Below are 19396 nucleotides of genomic sequence, written 5' to 3'. Positions count from 1 at the left end.
GATAAAAAACATAGCTGGTCTCTTCTGCCCCATGCACCCCATCGTTATCGAATACCAAGCCAAGATACATGACTTTGACTAATTCCTCCACAGGTGAGGATATCCGGGTTCCTTCCAGATTAGGTGATGGGAACAGCTGCCAAGGAGTTCTTCTTCAATTCCAGAACTGAGACCTCCACATCTAGGGTCTGGCAACTGTTACATGAATGAGAGAGGTGTGTGGAAAGAACTTTTGGGGAAAGTTCAAGGGAGATCTCTGTCCTCTGCCCTCAAAGTTTTTTACATTCTGTCCTTCATTACTGCCTGTTTGTCCTCCTTTCCCACATCTGGAGATTTATGAAAGTGTTATTCAGGAATGAAATCCTGGATGTATATTCCAATGCCTCTGATGAAGTGGGTCCCAACTCACAAAAAGCTTACGCTGGAATCATTTTGAGTTCTTAAAGGTGCTTTGGGATTTCTGTTCCACTTTATTTCTTCACTGTGCACAGATACTTTTTGTGCCAAACTGCATTCCCTATGAGGAGGCTCATGTTCATTCTCACGTGGCCATCGCTTTCATGACGGCACCATCAGGCCAAATCTTTAGCCTAGTTTACAAGTGCGATGGAATAAGGTGGTAGAATCCTAGGACGGAGGAGCACGCTGCACCACTTCAGACTGCAGGTGGAAGGCGCATATTGTTCATGTTCCCCTATGTAAAAACTCCTTAAAAACAACACATTCCTGAGAAATGTTCTAGCTGGGCTCTGGAGAGGTTCGATCAGATTTTAATTTACAGACAATTATTACTGTGTGTGTTGAAAGGAGAGAACCACTGGAAAATATGTATACCCTGCAACCAATTCTACTATCTCAGCACCCACTTCTTTCTTTCTTTCTTTCTTTCTTTCTTTCTTTCTTTCTTTCTTTCTTTCTTTCTTTCTTTCTTTCTGGCTGGCTTCCTATTTTTCTTCTTTTTAGCCCTTGTCTTTCCTTCTTTCTGTCACTCTTTTCCCCTTCCCTTCCTCTATTCCATCCTTTCCCGCTTCATATTGTTTATTTTTCTTCCCCTTCACTGATTTCCCTTTCTCTCATTCTCTTCTACCTTTTTTGTCCCTTTTGTTTTTCCCTTCAGTCCTTTCCTTCCTTGTCCTTCCTTCTCTCCCCGTCTTTTTTCTTCTACCCTTCCCTTTCCTGCCTTCTATCGTTTCTTTTCTTCCCCTGTTATCAATGTCCTCGCTTTCCTTTCTCCTCTGTCACTTTCCTTCCTCCTGTCATCTTGGTCTTTTCCCGCCTCATCCCTGGGCATTTTCCTCCCATCAGGCTGCCATTGCTCCTCCCCACCGGCCGAGGTCGCTGTGGGCGCCGTCGAGGCCTACTCTAACTGCGGCTACCTTCTCCTTCGCGCCTTCAGTCCGGCGGCGGCGAAGAAGCGGCTGCCTCCCGTGGGAGCGCGCGCCGGAGGGGAAGCGAAGCGGGCCGCGGCGCTGGAGAGCCCCGGGAGGACGAGGCGGAAGAGGCGGCGGCGGGGCTGAGAAGGGAGGCCTCCCCGTCGCCCCCTCCCACCCTCCGCCGCCCTGGGCCGCGGGACCAGCATGGCCGCCAGCCTGTGGATGGGCGACGTGAGTGTGGCCGGAGGGGGGGGGGGCGGCTATATAGGGGGACCCCCCCTCACACACACACACGGCTGGGCAGAGGCTGGCAACGTCCGGAGCATTTAGCCCTGGGATGAGGGGGGGCTCCTTTAGGAGTTAGTTGGCTGGCGGAATTCCCTGCCACAAGATGGCCTCGGAAGGAGGGCTTAAGGCCAGCCTGATGCTATGAGTTTAGCAGAGGGCAACGGTTCCTCCAGGTATTAGGAGGAGCCTACCCCCCCGAGCAAGGTGCCGGTTCTGGGGTAGGGTTGCTATCTTGAGGTAGGGAAATTCCTGGAGATTTTAAAACCTGGGAAGGGTGGAATTTGAAAAGGAAAGGGGCCTCAGCGGGGTGTAATGCTAGAGTGTGTCCTCCAAAGCAGCCGTTTTCTCCAGGGGAACTGATCTCTGTCATCTGAAGATCTGTTGTAACTTCAAGAACTCTCCAGGCCCCAACCTGGAGGTTGGCAGTCTTAAGGAGAGCTGTTACTTTCCTTCCCTGTATTGATTTTTATCCTTTCCCGTTCTGGCTCACCAGCATCATTCTCTTCTCCCTGTAGAATAAAATGGATTAGCGAAATTTGTTCTAGCATAAGTTTTTGTGAGCTTATCACTTTGTCAGGATGCCACCGGTGTCATCTTTCAAACTGGCCTGTGAGCGTCTCCCCTTGCTTTCGCTTTTCTGTTGCCCGATCCGATGCTTGTGACTCTTGACGCTTGTGAAGAAGTGATTGCTGACTCCTGGAAGTTCATGCTGGAGTTAGTTTTGTTACTCTTTTTAAAGTGCCCTTTGCCTTCTGTTTGCTTTTGCTACTGCAGACTAACAGAATCACACATCTGGAATTACTGTCCATTTTGTACTTCCCTGGAAGCATCTGCTTGATTTAGTGTGTAGGGGATAAGGGTACTGTATTTAATGGAACTTTTGATATGGTCCAGAAAAGCCAGTGTTGTTTAGATGTGGGAATGTTGGACTAGGGAGACTTGAATTCAAATACACAGCCAGCCATGAATATCACCAGGTACTGTTGGGCCGCCCATGCTCTCACTCATCCTGACCTATCTTACAGGGCTAGGTTGTGAAGGCAAAATGGGGGACAGCCAAATCCTATGCAGAGCTGGTTTCAGCTTGCTTAAGTTAGAGTAGCTTTGCATAATATTTAACTGTTGGCTATAATATCCAATAATTTATTTAACGCTGTAACTTGGGGACTCTAGTTTGGCCAGAAACCACAAAACTGCCTTATGTTTTCCATTGCTGGTCCATCTGCTCTTTTCTGCATATCCCTCAGCCAAGTTTATGATGCCTAGGAGTGCCAAACCTCTGTGGTTCATCCAGCTTCTCTGCCCTGCCTTTCCAGTCATCTTCAAAGAATCAGACTTTAGCAAACTTCAACAGGTGTATCCATGCATGTCTTTTTAGACTGTGATGCCTAAAGGTGTAGCTGGCTAGCCAGTTTTTAATGAAACCTCGCTGTTGTAGCAGTATAACTTGCCCTACTTTGCTCTGTTACCTTTCCCTGCCTCATTTTATTTTATTTTACTTTTCTTTAGCTGGAGCCATATATGGACGAGAACTTCATTTCAAGAGCTTTTGCCACTATGGGGGAGCTGGTCCTGAGTGTCAAAATCATCCCAGATTGCCCAGGGTGCCGAGCTTTCTCCTTCATTTGCCTGTCCTCTTTAATTAATCGTCTGGTCTCATGGATTCTGTTGAATTCCGTAGGGCCTGCAAGACAGAGTTGTTCCACCGGGCCTTTGGGGAGTCTAGCCAATGATGGGGCCCCCTACCCCCCCTCCCGCAGTGATCCTGGCACATCTGCTGGATCTTACCGCCCGGCCACTCTCGGAAGTTTTGGAGAATTTGAAGTTGGTGCCATCTTGTTTTAAAGCTATAGTACGGTATTTTAATGGGGTCGGGCTTATTTTTATTGGAGCTGTACTTAATTTATATTTACTGAATTTTAACTTATTATTGTGCTCTATTATGTATTGTTCACCGCCCTGAGTTCCTTCGTGGGGAGGGTTAGCGGCGATAAGCCCTCAACAACAAATAAATAAAGGCAACAAAATTTCCTATAGCGTAGTGTTTTCCAAAAGTGCCAGAGCCTGGAGAAAAAAGTTAAAATGCTGAGGGAGGGGGATGAAATATATGCAACTGTTAGCTTTGTATCATGCTTTAAACTTATTTCATTGCTTCAACAACATAAAAATAATTATTGATTATTCAACATATACCTGTGTACTTATTAACGTGCTTTTAACGGGATGGCGGCAGATAATACAGTAGCAGTGTACTGAATTAAGCATGGGGCAGAGAAAGCATGGGGCAGAGAAAGTGGATCGAGATAACTTTTTCTCCCTGTCTGAACAATTCTGGAACTTGAGAGCACCCACTGGAGTCGATAGGCCATAAATCCGGGATGGACAAAAGGAACTACTTCCTTACTCAACAAGTGATTAAAATGGGGAATTCACTGCCAATGGATGTAGTGATGGCCACAAGCACAGATGACTTTCAAAGCAGATTGGATAAATTTGTGGGGGATCGGTCTGTCAGCGGCTACCAGTTGTGGTGATCAAAGAGGAGTCTCCACAATCGGAGGCAATAAGCTTCTGAATACCAGGGCTAGGAGGCAGTACTGGAGGAAGGCCTTGGCCTTTATGTGTTGGCCTGTCCGTGCAACTGGTCAGTTTCTGTGGATTCTGGACTGGATAGACCAGTGGTCTGATTCAGCAGGGCTCTTTAATATTCTTATGTCTCTGGACAAACTTTGTTGAACCATACTTGAAGCAAAACATGCCTTTGTGTGGGACGTGATCTGCCTTTTGAATTCCATCACAGTGTTATCTAATACCAAAGATGGGTGTGAACAGCTCTTTCTTCTGCAGTCAGTCCTGCAGGAGTCAAGGTAGAAATATGCAAATGTAATACTTTGGGCGAAGTCTAAATGGCCTCCCTTCTGCCCTTCTGTTTGTCAATTGCAGAAGAGCAAAATTTCCATCCAGTGACAGACCTCCGTGCCTCATAGGCTGCTGCTACTGTGGTGTAACTGTCCCTGCATTTGCAAAACTGACCAGGCTTTTGTATCCATGTGGGCAGACCTTATGACTAATTCTTCTGCTAAGTTTTTCTCTGATGGAGAAAGACCTTCTTTCTTGAAGGAAGTCTTTTTCTGTTGGAGAAAGACTTGGCCCAGGGGAGTCACAGTATCCGGGTCAGTTCAAAGAAGTTACAGGATCCAAAGGAATTACAGGCTTATTTATTTCATTTCATTTCTCAGGAAGTATGTTAACTGAGGGCTTGAAATAAAGGTCAAGAAATGTTCAGTGTCTTGAATATGAGGTTTGTTTTAGTTAAAATACGTCTATGCCCAGGTTTTTTTCAGAGTAGTTGTTTAAAGCACTGGATAATACTTTGATCCAATGATCAATTTTGGTTGGAATCTGCATGCCTTTGCGATTGGCTTCCTGATACGTTTCCACATGAGGTGACCTTTTGTTTAGTCTGAATAATTTTTTTTAATGATCCATTCTTTAAAGACACAGGCAGACCTCCTTGTTTGTTTGTTTTTAATTTCTCTTTCTAGCTTTGAGGCTAAGCGTATTCTCAAAATAGCTAAAAATTCTCAGATTTCACAAAAATACACCAAGAGCTGCTTGTCTCCACATTCTGAGCAATGCTGATTGGCTGTGCTCTCGTGAAACTTATTTTCACCTCAACGCAGGTTTATGGACTGCAAGCAGATCTTGTAATTAATAGTTACTAGCATCAGTCCCAGCTGCTGTGTAGTTTATTGGCTACATGGGCAACTCCTTATAGATTTAGCAACTTCCTTTCAGTATGTGTTATCTGTATTGTCCACAGCTGGGGCCCCCAACTTTTTTGTGATCCTATGGGGCACCTCTGGGAGGAGGCGATAAGCAGCACCTATTTCCCTCCTTGCTTTGCAAAAGAATTTCTGAAGGGAAACAAAAATAAATGAAGGAAAGCCCAAAGGGATGGTAAGAAAAAAAGAAGGGGGAATGGAACCTTTCACAGACTAAGGAAGAAGAAGAGTTTGGATTTATACCCTCCCCCTTTCTCATCTGTAATGAGACTCAAAGGGGCTTCCAATCTCCTTTTCCTCCCCCCCCCCCCACCCACAACAAACACCCTGTGAGGTGGGTGGGGCCGAGAGAGCTCCGAAGAGCTGTGACTAGTCCAAGGTCACTCAGCTGGTGTGTGTTGCACAGGCTAATCTGGTTCCCCAGATAAACCTCCACAGCTCAAGTAGCGGCAGAGCAGGGAATCAAATCCGGTTCTCCAGATTAGAGTGCACCTGCTCTTAACCACTATGCCACTGCTGCTCTAAATGTGGATGCAGCCACGGTTAACACTTCCCTTTGCATGCGGGGAGCAACCAGCAAGTCATACCTTACAATGGCCCTGCCCCTTTCTGAAATCCTCACTAGATGCTAGGGCAGTGGTTCTCAACCTTCCTAATGCTGCAACCCTTTAATACAGTTCCTCATGTTGTGGTGACCCCCAACCCTAACATTTATTCATTTTACAGATGGAGAACACTGATGCAGAGAGTCTTAGACGACCCCTGTGAAAGGGTCGTTCGACACCCAAAGGGTCCCGACCCCCAAGTTGAGAACCACTGTGCTAGGGAAAGTACCATTGAGTGCCCATGGGTGCCACATTGGGGAGCCCTGGTGTATGGCTCCCCATAGAACATCCTGATGCTTCTGCATCCCTGGCTATGTTTGGAACTTTCAAGGAGTTGTCGGTGACAAAAGTTTTTAAGAAATATATTTCTTTTTGAAGATAACATTGGAGCTTTCAGCAAATTGAAAAGTGATATCCGAGAGCTTTACATTGACAACATTCAAGTGACATGGACCAGTCACGGCTGTGTTCACGATGAGAACGAGACAGGAAGCCCTGAGTCTCCTCACATTTGGCATGGAAACTGAAGATTTCCTGGGGTTTTTTTTTTTGCAAAACAGCAGTTTGTTAGAGACGTCTGAATAAGATAAGGCGGCAAACCTTGGATTTGTGCTAATCTCTAAATACACCCAACATGATGGCAGAATTATTTCAGAGCCATTTTGAGGCTGATTGTCATTTATTTTAGGGGGGAAATGGGCTTTGAGTTTGGGGTAATGTCTAAAATTAGCCCCTTCACATCCCTTTGGCCACAAAGTATTCTGTTTTGTTTATTTTACTTCATGTCTAGTTAACGTTTCTTGCTGTGACTTGAGGAAGATTACCGCAGAAAATAATACAGGAAGAATAGTATAATATATTCAGCCAACAAATGAAAGTGCATTGCATGAACAACTTAGTATGATCTAGGCATCAAAGCAGGGTTACAAGATCTGAGAACAGTATAATCAAACTAAACTACAAAATTAGAAAGCAGCACAATAAATGCCACACAATAAATGCAATGAAGACTGCCTTAAAATTCACAGGCATCATCTACCACAGGGGTGTCCAACTTTGGCCCCCCAGATGTTCTTGGACAAAGATTCCCATCAGTTCCTGCCTGCATGACCAGTTGGTCATGCTGGCAGGGGCTGATGGGAATCGTAATCTGTGAACATCTGGGGGGGGATAAGCGTTAGACACCTGTGATCTACAACTTTTCCCTGCTGTGCCAATTTTAAGCCTGAATCTTACAAGATGTTTCTTTGTTTCCAGGATTCCGGCAGGCTATTGCTTTGTAGAATTTGCTGATCTAGCCACTGCTGAAAAATGTTTACATAAAATCAACGGCAAACCTCTTCCTGGTGCCACACCTGTAAGTAAATTAAATCATTGAGGCTCAGGGTGAAATCCTGTCCACCCATGACAGCAAGTTCTGCTGAACTCCATATGGGCACACATCTACACGGATGAGGGATGACATGGATAATCTAAAAAGAAAGTGGATGCAGTACTGCAGGCCGAGCAGTTGCATCCAAGTCAAATCCAAGTCAAATGTAGGAGTACTAAAACTCCTCCTTCCAAATAATAAGGTGTTATGATGGTCGGGTGTACTGGATAAGATTGTGAGCTGTCAGTAGTTCAGAGGCATGAGGATACTTGTGGCAATCATGCTGAATAGCACTTGGCTATTCAAGTTCTGTCATCTTCAGCTGCCTACTTAGTTTGGGGATGATAATACTGGCTGTATGGACCTGTAGTACTGGTTAGAGTCTGTAGTAATTGTGGAAGATGTTATCAGGTGCTTAGGAGAAAGCACTTTACATGGGAGGGGGTCAAGACTCAGTGTTGGAGCCTTTGCTTTGCATGTCGAAGACCCAAATTCAATCTCAGCATCTCCAGTAATAAAGGACCAGGTAGTTGATAGATGCCCAAAAGCTTCTTCATCAGATCTTGGAGAGGTGCCACCAATCAAAATAGACAATACTAACCGCTTCAGATATGGGGTCTGACTCAGTACAAGGCAGCTTCATATGTTTAGTGTACTCATTTACTTTATATTTATATCCTACTCAATAGGGAGCAAAACAGCTGACGTCATTTCTTCTCTCCTCCATGTTATCCAACAACCCTGTGAGGTAGATTAGATGTGTGACTGGCCCAAGGTTGGCTGATGGATGAGAAGGAGCCAGGAAAAAGGGAGAGGCTAGAGGGACTTTCAGGGAAGGGAAAGAGAAAATAATAAGGGGGGAGAAATGAGACGCCCCTTTCAGCTCTTGTCAATCCCCTGCTTGATGCTGTCTGATACTTGTCCTTCTGAATGTGGAAAAACTTTTGAGGATTAAATTTGTAGTTTTAGCTTCATTATTTGTGCAATAGGAAAGGGGAGTTTGGAAACACCCACTCACCTTTCAGGCTGAGTGTCCAGGCTGTGTTGTATAATGTAGTTTTTTTTCAGTGCCTTTTCGGGGTACTGAGAAGGTATTTATTTATTTAGGAAACACATATGACACCTATCCAGAATCCTGTGTTTATTTTGCTTCATTTATATCCCTCTTTTCTCTCCATTGGGGTAACCTTGTGAAGTAGGTTGGGCTGAGAGTGTGTGACTGTTTCAAGGTCATTAGCAACCTTCCATCACAGAAAGGGGAATTAAACCCGGGTTTCGCATATCCTTGTCTGACTAAACTGCATAGGTTCTGAAGTCAAAAACAATATCCTAAAACCATGATTTATTATAAAAACAAAACAAGTCAGGGGCATAAAACCAGTGTCATTAAACACCCTACGGAACATACCCTAAATCAGAGGCACAAATATGATGAAAAAAGATAAAACCCTTTAGTGTTTGGAATTGATTTGACTTTAAAATTGAGTTGTATGTTCCATCCTTTGATAGATATTTGATATATGGGGTTATAAATATGTAGTTAGTAGAAGTGCTGGCATATCTGTTATCAGCTTTTGCTTTGCTTTGGTTTCAGACAAAGCGATTTAAATTAAACTACGCAACTTACGGAAAGCAGCCAGACAACAGGTAAGCCAAAAACTATTATCTATTTATCTCTGTATTATATTTTTATTCCTCTTGTCCTTGAAGGAGTTCTGGGTGGTAAACATGCTTTGCTTACCCAAATGGAAAATTGCTCCGAATGTAAGATAACACCCCCCCTCTCCTTACAACAAAAGAGGTTATGTAGGATTATGTTTTATTGTATGTAACTAACTTGTCTGTGAATTTAAGATAACCCTTTTTACTTCTTTTTAAGTACACCTGGAAAAATAACAGCAACCCTAGTCTTTCCTTTAGTTAATCAGGGTAATTCTCAGTCTTCTTATAAGAGTTCTGTGGGGTAGGTTTGATAGACAGAGAAACAGTCCCAAGATCCATAACTGAGTAGAGACTTAAACTGGCAACTCCCATTCCAGTCTCATTCCAGCCTTCGAATAACTACACAAGTTCTCGTTATGTCCTTAAAGTGGTTATCATAAGTGTAGTGCTGCCTGGTATTTTGCAAGTAATGTTTTGGTGGGAAGGTGAGCATTGTGGCATGTGCATTGCTGACTTTGAGCCAAAACTGATATTTCACAGATTTTGACTGTGAAAAGTATGTACGGTCCTCATTTAGGGCACTTTTGCACATGCAGAATAATTCACTTTCAATCCACTTTCAATGCATTTTACCGTGCGAAATAGCAAAATCCACTTGCAAACCATTGTGAAAGTGGAGTAAAAGTGCATTATTCTACACGTGAGAAAGTGCCCAAAGAGGAGACATTCCACACCATTTCTGTAAGGGACACCAGGCTCTCCCTGCACTGTCTGTGGTTATGATTCCCTTACATACATTGCGTCTTTTTTTAGTCCAGAATATTCATTATTTGTGGGAGATCTTTCCCCGGATGTGGACGACGGGATGATATACGAGTTCTTCGTTAAAGTATACCCATCTTGCAGGGGTGGCAAAGTTGTTGTAGACCAGACGGGTGTTTCCAAGTAAGTGTTCTACTTTTGCTCTTCGTAGTTGTGTGAGTTGCTTGTGGGGAGAGGGGGAGGCTGGTTTTTCTTTGTTTCACAAGTTGGTAAAGAAAAACAACATCTGGGAAGATATAACTCTGACGTTTGCACTACTGGTTGTTTGCATTACTGGTCCGTATATTGTATGTTTGATAGCAAAACATAAATATAGTAATAACTAAATGGAACTGGATTCTGCAGACCTTTTTGATGGTTACTCAAACTGTTCTCTGGATATTGTGGGCCTACGTCTTAGTTCCAGAAGTTTTTTTAAAAAAATATGGAAAGTCTGTCACTGTTTCTTTTCTATTCCCTTTTCATTTGACTTTTAACTTGACACCGCTTTTCCCAGGATTAAACTTGAAGCCTGCTTCACAACAGAATCTTGTTTTTTTATTTTTCAGTTGAGGGGTCCTCCAATTAGAGCATGGATTCCTAGCTACCCAGGGTGGGTCTGCTCAAGATTTCTGGATTTTTCTTGAATTTGTATTTATCTTTTAAAGAATGTGCCAGGGATGAGATTTTAACAGGTCAGCCATTTGGAAGGATACTCAGACATTTTTAAAAGGGACTTTGTTACTCTTTCTTTTAACACACTGTTTTCTGACTTTTGACCAGGGGCTATGGTTTTGTGAAATTCTCAGATGAATTGGAGCAGAAAAGAGCACTGGTGGAGTGCCAGGGTGCCGTGGGTCTTGGTACCAAACCGATACGCTTGAGCGTTGCCATACCAAAAGCGTAAGTGCGTTAAGACGGGAACATTAATTTTAAGCATGGTGGGATATGGACACTGCTTCAGACATTTTTTGGAAAGGCAGGATACAGATACCTTCAGTGAATGACAAATCGTAGTAATTTGTGCTGAGATCAAGCAGTGTTATTTAAGGCAAGGGTCCCCAACTGTGAGCTCATAGGCACCATGGCACCCAGTAACATCTTTCCTGGTGCCTGCCAAGTGTCTTTAGAAAGTGGGAGGGGGCAGGTGAGGCTTTTTCCGAGCAGAACTTCTTATTGGCTATGGAGATTCTTTAAAAGTTGCTTGGGCAATAGCTGCCAACATAACACAAGAAACTTCATGGCGTGCTTGAAGGTAAGCTGTGCATGTTAAAAAAATATATTTTTAATCAATACGTTAATTTAAAAAGAGGTCCTGTTCAACAGACCTTCTGCCGGAAATGTTGAAGACTTATTGCTACTTAATGTGAGAGTTATGCATAACCTCATTGTGTAACATTTTGTGGTGACACCCTCCCTCACCTTGTAATCAGAATTCCAAAGCTGCCCAAAGGCTCAAGAAGGTCGGGGACCCCTGACTTAAAGGAACAAGATGCAGAGAGGAGATCTTCTTAGGAAGATGTCAGAATGACCCTGAAGCTTGTGAAAACTCTCTAGCACTAAATTGCATTCAGATTTTCCAATAAATTGTTCTTGATGCAGCTTGTCTGGTACAGCATAAACTATAAATCTCAATTGGTTTGTTTCTTGCTTCCTCTTCTGCCTTAATGGGAGGGAGAGCAACCTCAACAGACAGCTGCCTTTGTGGTTAGGCAGATGCAAGGGTATGTACTGTTTGTCAAGGTGCAGCATATTGTGGTGCAGTATCAGATTAGGAGCTGGGAGACCCAGGTTCAAATCTCTGCTCTGCCATACAAACTTGCTCAGCCTAGCCCAATTGGCCATGCTGGCAGGGGCTGATGGGATTTGTAGTCCATGAACATCTGGAGAACCGCAGGTTGCAGACCCCTGGCCTAGCCCATTTCACGGAATCGTGGTGAGGACAAATGGAGGAAGGGAGAGGGCTGCAGGTTCCCTGGTTTCTGGGATGGAGGCAATCCAGGGTGGTGATATTTTGCTCTGTTTCATGACCATTATTTATACCTACTTCCTCCCCAAGGGCTCAGGGCGGTGTCCAACATTAGCCGTAAAACAAAGTTGCCATAATTAAAAACAAGTAATACACAACAACTAAAAATCCAATTGATAGGGAAAACTTGAGATATGAATCTCCTTCTAGATGGAGCTGTATGAGGCCTCCCTTCCTTCTCCCTCTTCTACTTTGGTGGCCACATGGGAGGCCAGGATGCAGCATTGACACGGGCGAGGAGTTGATGTTACCTCTGGCTGGGCCAAATGTCAAGGAATTGAGGGTCTGATTTGGTGGAGTGGGTCTCCCTGGTGGAAACTTCCTTTGTCTCCTATGGAGCTCCCCTTGAATTTCCACTCCTGTGGGAGCCTTGTTCCACCATGGAGGGGCTTGGTGGGCCTCTAGCCCTGGCCCTTGGGGAGGGAGGGTCAGCTGGATCTCCTTGGGGCCAGGGATCACCAGGAGGTCCGCCTCCGACGAGTGGAGGGGCCTAGAAGGGCGGTACATGGAGAGACTGTCCCTCAGATATGCAGGGCCAAGGCTGTGAATGGCTTTAAAGGTCCATACCAAAACTTTAAACATGACCCAGTACTCGATTGGCAGCCAGTGCAGCTGATATAGGACCGGAGTAATCCGGTCCCTAGATGTTGTCCCCGAAAGGTCCCTAGATGTTGTCCATGTAAATTAATTAATTAAACTGTGGTTTGGGAGATTCCTATGTCCAAGCAAATCACAGTTTGTATCTGTGGTTTGCAAACCAGTTACAAACTCTATATTTGAAATTTCAGTTTGGCACTAACCAACGAACTTTGATTTGTTGACTCTTCTGTGTTTGGATATTGGAATTTGGAAAAAAAAACAGAATATAAGTCACAGTTTATTGTTTCCGAATACAGCCTTTAGAGTCCTGCCGTTTGTGTCGAATTGCTTGAGAGTGCATGTCAAGTGCTTTAAGGTTTCCAAGGCAGCAGACTGTTATTCAGCTACAGGAACATCATCCTCTGTTGTGCCGCATTCCCTTGGGTGCTGCATCAGGCCAAACTCTCTTGGCTTATAATGAAGTGCAATTAAACAGGACCAAGAAACATACTACCACAGCTCTAGGGAATGGACTATTAAGGAGCCTTTTTGCTGCCTTGAAGCAGTTAAGGCAACAGATATTTCTGGGCCAGGCATTGCAAAAAAGTATCAGTGGTCCCCCTGGATCTCTGGTTCAGAAGTCATCTAAGAAGAGTGTTTTCCTTGCACTCTATAAAGAAATCTGTAACAAAAAAATTTTCTGTGTGTATATATTATTTTTATTTTTCAACAATAATATAAAAAAGAAACAAGACAACAAGATAAAACAATAAGACAACAAAATAGAACAGTGAAAAAGAAGATTAATCTTTTCTAACCCACAATTCTGAACATTAGAGAGCTGGCTAAATATAGATGATGTTCAGTAAAATCACGAGCTAGTTCTGATAATTAAATACATTAATACAGAATAAACATTGATGTATGATTACTAACATTAGTTTCTGGTCACAATTCTCACAAGCTGTATTTTATGCTATCAAATTTTCATGTTTTTATTTTGATTGTTCAAACAATTTTTCCCTTTTTAAAAACTTATCATATTCAACATAGTTATATCATTTAAATCTCTTCAATCTTTCTTTGTTGATTTTAATGTTGTGAATAATATGAAAAGTACATTTTCCATTTCTTTTGAAATTCTTGGTTTGGTCTTTCTTTGACATAGTTTGCTGGCATGGCCATTGTCAAACCTTATTTTTAAAAAAGAGACTGTCAGGCTTAAAAACTGCTATGCCCCTGCTGAAAGATTCCTCCTTCTCTTCTCCCAAGGCTAATGGGGTAAGATGCTATAATATTGTAGAAAGAGCAGAGATGCTTACTATCACACTTGCCAATGATTAAAGAAAGAGCCAGTGCGATGTAGGGTTTAGAGAGCCTGTCTAGGATCTTCAACACATTTTACAGCAGAGAATGCCACACATTACCCCTAGAGGACATTTTTATCCCAGGAGTTTGACCCCAGATCTTAGTCTGGCACACAAACTTCTATACCACATTGACTCTCAATCAGTTACATGTAGTTCCTTTGGCCCTCAAACTTCCATCAATCAGTTTCATTGGCTACCCCAAAGCCTAGATAAAAGAGGAACAGAGAGGTATGGAGAAATAGTGTTGGAAACCAGGGGGCATTGTGAAGGGAGACAGCAGGAAATGAGGAATATCATACAAGGTAGACAGAAGGGGGATATTGTTGGCTGGAAGTTGGGAGAGAAAGAAGGCTAAGAGCCAGGGTGATCAAGGGCAGAAACAACTGGAGGTCTGGTCATGACTGTTGTACAACATCAGTAATGATAAACCCGGATGTTTTCAAAATCCTCATTCCAACACCATACCTATCCCCAAGATTTTGTTTTTCTCTGTGCTTTTTTCCTTCTCTCTTCCCGTGCATTCCAGTAAGTTTGTAACTTTCTTTTCCTTCTTCCTGAAGTAATCGTTTGAAGACAGTTGAATACAATCAGATGTACAACTATAACTACAACCAGTACTACCAGCAATATCAGAACTATTACGCCCATTGGGGGTACGACCAGAACACAGGCAGTTACAGCTACAGCTATCCACAGTACGGCTACACACAAAATACCATGCAGGTGAGGCGGAGAAAAGTGTGTTTGCTGCATGTCAGACTGGTCATTGAGAAATTGTTAAAAGCAGTCATGGTTAAGGAGGAATACACAGGAATTTTGTGGTACCTGCAGGCTAGCAAGTTTTTACTCTAGGTTTCTGGGGACTGGAACTCATTTCTTCAGATACATGGATCCACCTCACAGAAGCTTATGCCAGAGCAAGTGCTGGCCATCCAAAAGGGAAGAAAATTGAAATTTCTATTTGGAGCCAGCCAAGCCCAGCAGAGCTAGCAGCATCTCATGGATTCACCTTTGACTCAGTGGTGTCTGCACTGATCGCAAGTCATGCCTTCAGTCTTCTCCTGTGCCACCGGTTCCAGAAGATCCTGCTAGTGCCTCAGTTGCTTGAGCACCTTTGCTCAGTTGCTTGGATTCAACCTTTGACTCAGCTGGTGTCTGCACCAATCGTAAGTCACGCCTTCAGTCTTCTCCTGTGCCACTGGTTCCAGAAGGTGCTGCTGGAGCCTCAGTTGCTTGAGCACTGAGTGCCTAGCAAAATGATGTGACACTCTGCTCTCAGCGTGCAATCCCAGGGGTTGGTACCCCCCTGTTAAAATAAAAACTTGTTAGGCTTTGAGATGCTACAAGATTCCAGTTTATTTTCACTGCAACAGACTATGATGCCCAAGTAACACGTTAAGAGTTCAGCATAAATCTTCTTGACTGCCAGTGCAGACAGTGACATCATATGGGTGGCATAACTACTGTGGTGCAGTGGGTTCAGGGTCGGATTTATTTATTGTTTATTTGGTTTTCTATACTGCCCTATCCCAGAAGGGCTCTGAGCGGTGTACCACAAAATTAAATCGTAATACAGCTAAACAACAAAATCAAAGCTAAACAAATAAATTCCAATACAAATATACTACTAAATCCCTTTTTTAAAAACAGCGATTAATACAAAATTTAAAAGTCAATGGCGCCCACCAATCACAGCAGAATAGGCAGGTGTTTCCATTCCATGCCATGTTAATCCATAATCCCAAGTGTGCAAAGATGCAGAATCTCCAGCATTGCTGGGGCACAGTTTCTTCTGCCTCTTGGAGTTATGGTGTCAATCAAGAGGATGCCAGGAAGGCAGTTTTCATGCTTCTCCTCGGCTTCCGGCTCATCCTAATCCAAGCCCTCCTCCCGTCTAGCTGCCCTTTTCAGTTCCTGCATCAGCATGTGCAGTCACCCGACTCTCAGACCTTCCACCACACATGTCTATGTCCCCTTGGCCCAAATGAAGAGGTGCTTCCACATGGCCTTATCACCTCCCTACACGGTTGCCACCATCTTTCTTCCCAAGCTTCCGTTGCTCTGTGCACGGCACTGTGACCACAAGGACCTCTGTCTATCTCTGCTCGGAGGGTGCAGCTAATACCTGGACCAGTGTCAGGTTCTTGCATCACCTCACTGGATTGTTGTGAGGGTACTGTGGAGTAACACAGACCTCGCTGAGCACAGTAGATGTATCAACACAGACCCTCCTCTGAAACAATTGTTATTTGCATGAATTGTTTGCATGGACGCTCTTTACGTTCACAGGCTGCTCTTCACAAATTCAAAGCTGTCCTTGCTGTTAATTATTTTGTCATGATGGTTCAGACAGCTTGTGAAATCTGAAGTAGTTGCATTGCTTGAAAAACCATTGGTTAGCAGGGTGGTATAGAAATGTTTGCTTACTGTCTTATCTTCCCCCTAAAAACTGGGCTGACAATCCATACCATGCCGATGGATGTAGTAAAAATATGACATATGGATCTACCTTGGAGAGCATTAAGAGTAGTTAGTGGCTGGACATGTGTGACTTATACAAGTAGGCTTCCTTCGGTGAAGCGAGGAGATTCCCCTCTGATGTGGGGAGGCTTCTTGCTTAGTGGAAAAGGGCCTACTTAGCTGGTTGTTGTGGGCTTTCCAGGCTGTGTGGCCGTGGTCTGGTAGCTCTTGTTCCTAACGTTTCGCCTGCATCTGTGGCTGGCATCTTCAGAGGTGTGTGTCAGAGAGATGTGTGTAACAGACTTCTTTCTGTGATACACCTCTGAAGATGCCAGCCACAGATGCAGGCGAAACGTTAGGAACAAGATCTACCAGACACACAGCCTGGCAAACCCACAACAACCAGTTGAGTCCGGCCGTGAAAGCCCTCAACAATACATTGAAGGCCCTCAACAATACATTGAGCCAGTCCTACAAGGTGCGAACAGATGGTCAATAATACCTAACATGCCTGATTCCTTCACTGCTTTGTCATTCTCATTCTTGCAGACCTATGAAGAGGTTGGTGAAGATGCGTTAGAAGGTAGATATGCTTATTTTAATTCTTTCCTTTCATCTGCTGACTCCTTAAAGATAGCGCAGGGTGCTCCAGAGACATTCTGGAGCAGCAGGATGCTGTAGGAACCCTGCCGTGTTGAAGAATAAATGGGGACATTGTGAGGGGAGGAAAAAATGTGAGATCTGCTGGAATTGAGTGTTTAGCGGGTTCAGTTTTAAGTTGGAGTTGGTCCCTCCCCTTTTCTCTGTGCTGTTTCTCCTACACTTAGTGGGCTTGACACTCTCACAGTGCTGTGGTAAGTATAGTTTCACCCTTCCAAACCCTTTGATTTCAAAAGACTTCATCAGGGTGGAATTCTACTTACTATTGCACTGTCGGGGCGATCGGGAATTGAGCTTGCAGGAATCTGACACACACACTGGCGTTCCCTGCCTTCTCATTACTTTTAAAATTTGGTGGTGGAAAGTGCCGTCAAATCACAGCTGACTCACGGCGACCCTGCAGGGTTTTCAAGGCAAGAGATTTTCAGAGGTGATTTACCATTGCCTGCCTCTCTGTAGGACTGAGGGAGTTCTGAGAGAACTGTGACTGACCCAAGATCACTGAGCAGGCTTCATGTGGAGGAGTGGTAAATCAGACTTGGCTCTCCAGATTGGAGTCCAGCGCTCTTAACCACTACAATGCGCCAGCTCTCTTAATGTGATGGTAGGCATCCTGGACAGCAGCTAAGCTGGGTCAGCCACAGTCAGTACTGGGACGGGAGACCACCAAGGAAGACCAGAGATGCTGTGCAGGGGCAGGCAATGGTAAATCACCTCTGCCCATCTCTTGCCTTGGAAACCCAAGGGGGGGGGGGTTGTCATGTCAGCTGCAAGCTGACAGCATATCATCATCATCTTCAATCATCATCATCTTGACACATTCTCTTTGTGGGGACAGAAATCCCACTGGCCTTTCCCAATTTGAACAGTTGTCATAGTTGGTGACCTAAGTGTGACCAAAGGAGCCAGACAAAGTGTCGTGTCCTGAAAGTATCTCGGTCGTGCGTTGGGCAACACAACTGGACTTCTTGAACCTAGGAAAAGGCCTTCAAGGTATCCCCATAACAGTTGCCAGTAACTCCTTTTGCAGAATGATTAGAAGATTAATATGTCAGGCCAGGAATCTGGGAGACACAGGTTCTAATCCCCACTCTACCATGGAAGTTTGCCGAGTGACCCTGGGCCATTCGCGCTCCCAGCCTAACCTACCTGACAAGTGAGGTTAAAATGGAGAAGAATATTCGCCACATCAAATCCCAGTTGGGGTGAGGGTGTAAATGAAGTACATAAACCAATGGCATTGAGACTCCCTCTCTAGATTTGTCGAATTGAGACGGTTGTTTGCATCTGCCCGAGATTCACTCATGTAGGCTTCCTCCCGTTTCCAGATCCGATGCCCCAGACGGATGTGAGCGAAGCCAACAAACAATTCATGGAGCAGAGCGAGGAGCTTTATGACGCCTTGATAGAATGCCACTGGCAGCCTTTGGACAGTGTCTCTTCGGAGATCCAAGCTGTATAAGGGCCTGCGTTGCGTATACGCCATCTCCAAGCAAGAAGCCAGCGTGCCCAAGGGTCTCTGCCGAGCGCACAGAGCCAGCCACGGCGAAAGGGTTGGCCTCCCTTTCCTCCGGATCCCCCGGCTTGAGAACAGTATGGAGGAAGACCCGCGGCACTTCCTGTACAGGGCGAGTGGCGGAGGAGCGTTGCGGTCACGCTTTTATTCATGATGAAAATTTAGAACTGAAGATGCGTAGGATTTTTGTTTTTGTTTTTTTGGAGGGGGAAGATTTTTTTGTTTTATTTTTTGTCTCGGAGCAGACTGTTAACACTTTCTGGAGTTGTAATTTATGAACCTTAAGGCAGGGTGGGGGGAGATGATGTGGGAAAACTTTTACTTCGGTATACAATTAAAAAAATTATCTTTTCCACTGTGGACGGTGTGGTTATCCTCCTGTTGTATAGATGGGATTATGAGGCGAATGAGGTGATGAGAGGAAATGCACTGGGTGTTTATCCTTCTCTTTGTCCTATGCTAATAATTTGGTGGAAGCTCATAATCTCAACATGTGCTGAAGGAGGAGATGGTTCTCTTTACCAGAAGGGAGAGGGTGAATCAGTTGATTAACCTATGTTTGTTAGAAACTGCCTTAAACAGCAGTGGCATAGCGGTTAAGAGCAGGTGCACTCTAATCTGGAGAACTGAGTTTGATTCCCTGCTCTGCTGCTTGAGCTGTGGAGGCTTATCTGGGGAACTAGAATAGCCTGTGCATTCCAACACACTCCAGCTGGGTGACCTTGGGCTAGTCACAGCTCTAGGGAGCTCTCTCAGCCCCACCCACCTCACAGGGTGTTTGTTGTGGGGAGGGGGAAGGGAAAGGAGATTGTAAGCCCCTTTGAGGCTTCTACAGGAGAGAGGGGGGTACAAATCCAAACTCTTCCTCTTAAACCGCAACAGCTGTACAAGTCTGT

General features: G+C 44.4%; 2 protein-coding genes across 4 annotated transcripts in view; one reads left to right on the top strand and one right to left on the bottom strand.

Moving 5' to 3' along the window:
• The window catches only part of LOC125434665 (CCN family member 2-like), a 44957-nt gene extending 43684 nt beyond the window's left edge, over positions 1-1273 (bottom strand). For both annotated transcript variants that reach the window (XM_048500208.1, XM_048500209.1), the window contains exon 1: positions 80-1273. The gene's annotated coding sequence lies outside the window, so the exon portion shown is untranslated. The remainder of the gene's footprint in view (positions 1-79) is intronic.
• A 112-nt stretch (positions 1274-1385) lies between these two features.
• On the top strand, positions 1386-18860 carry LOC125434666 (tRNA selenocysteine 1 associated protein 1). Of its 2 annotated transcripts, none has more exons than XM_048500211.1 (9): positions 1386-1604; positions 3171-3265; positions 7309-7408; positions 9018-9070; positions 9899-10030; positions 10670-10789; positions 14425-14587; positions 16874-16907; positions 18313-18860. In XM_048500211.1, exons 1-9 carry the CDS (start codon positions 1578-1580, stop codon positions 18444-18446), a joined length of 858 nt encoding a protein of 285 aa, XP_048356168.1. In that variant the 5' UTR covers positions 1386-1577; the 3' UTR covers positions 18447-18860. The 2 variants fall into 2 exon arrangements, with proteins under 2 accessions (XP_048356168.1, XP_048356167.1); XM_048500210.1 differs by having other exon boundaries at positions 18295-18860.
• The last annotated feature ends 536 nt before the right edge of the window (positions 18861-19396 follow it).

Source organism: Sphaerodactylus townsendi, linkage group LG06 (genome assembly GCF_021028975.2).
Source record: "Sphaerodactylus townsendi isolate TG3544 linkage group LG06, MPM_Stown_v2.3, whole genome shotgun sequence".
In the NCBI taxonomy this organism is placed as follows: domain Eukaryota; kingdom Metazoa; phylum Chordata; class Lepidosauria; order Squamata; family Sphaerodactylidae; genus Sphaerodactylus; species Sphaerodactylus townsendi.
The sequence above is the reverse complement of the archived record's forward strand: the minus strand, read 5'-3'. Positions and strand labels throughout refer to the sequence as shown.

What these genes read in the sequence shown, in the direction of transcription:
- LOC125434666 (XM_048500210.1), top strand. Translation starts at nt 1,578, where the DNA reads ATGGCCGCCAGCCTGTGGATGGGCGAC. An exon ending in ATCATCCCAGATTGCCCAGG is followed by an intron (nt 3,266 to 7,308) that starts GTGCCGAGCTTT and finishes CTTTGTTTCCAG; the next exon opens with GATTCCGGCAGGCTATTGCT. An exon ending in GGAAAGCAGCCAGACAACAG is followed by an intron (nt 9,071 to 9,898) that starts GTAAGCCAAAAA and finishes GTCTTTTTTTAG; the next exon opens with TCCAGAATATTCATTATTTG.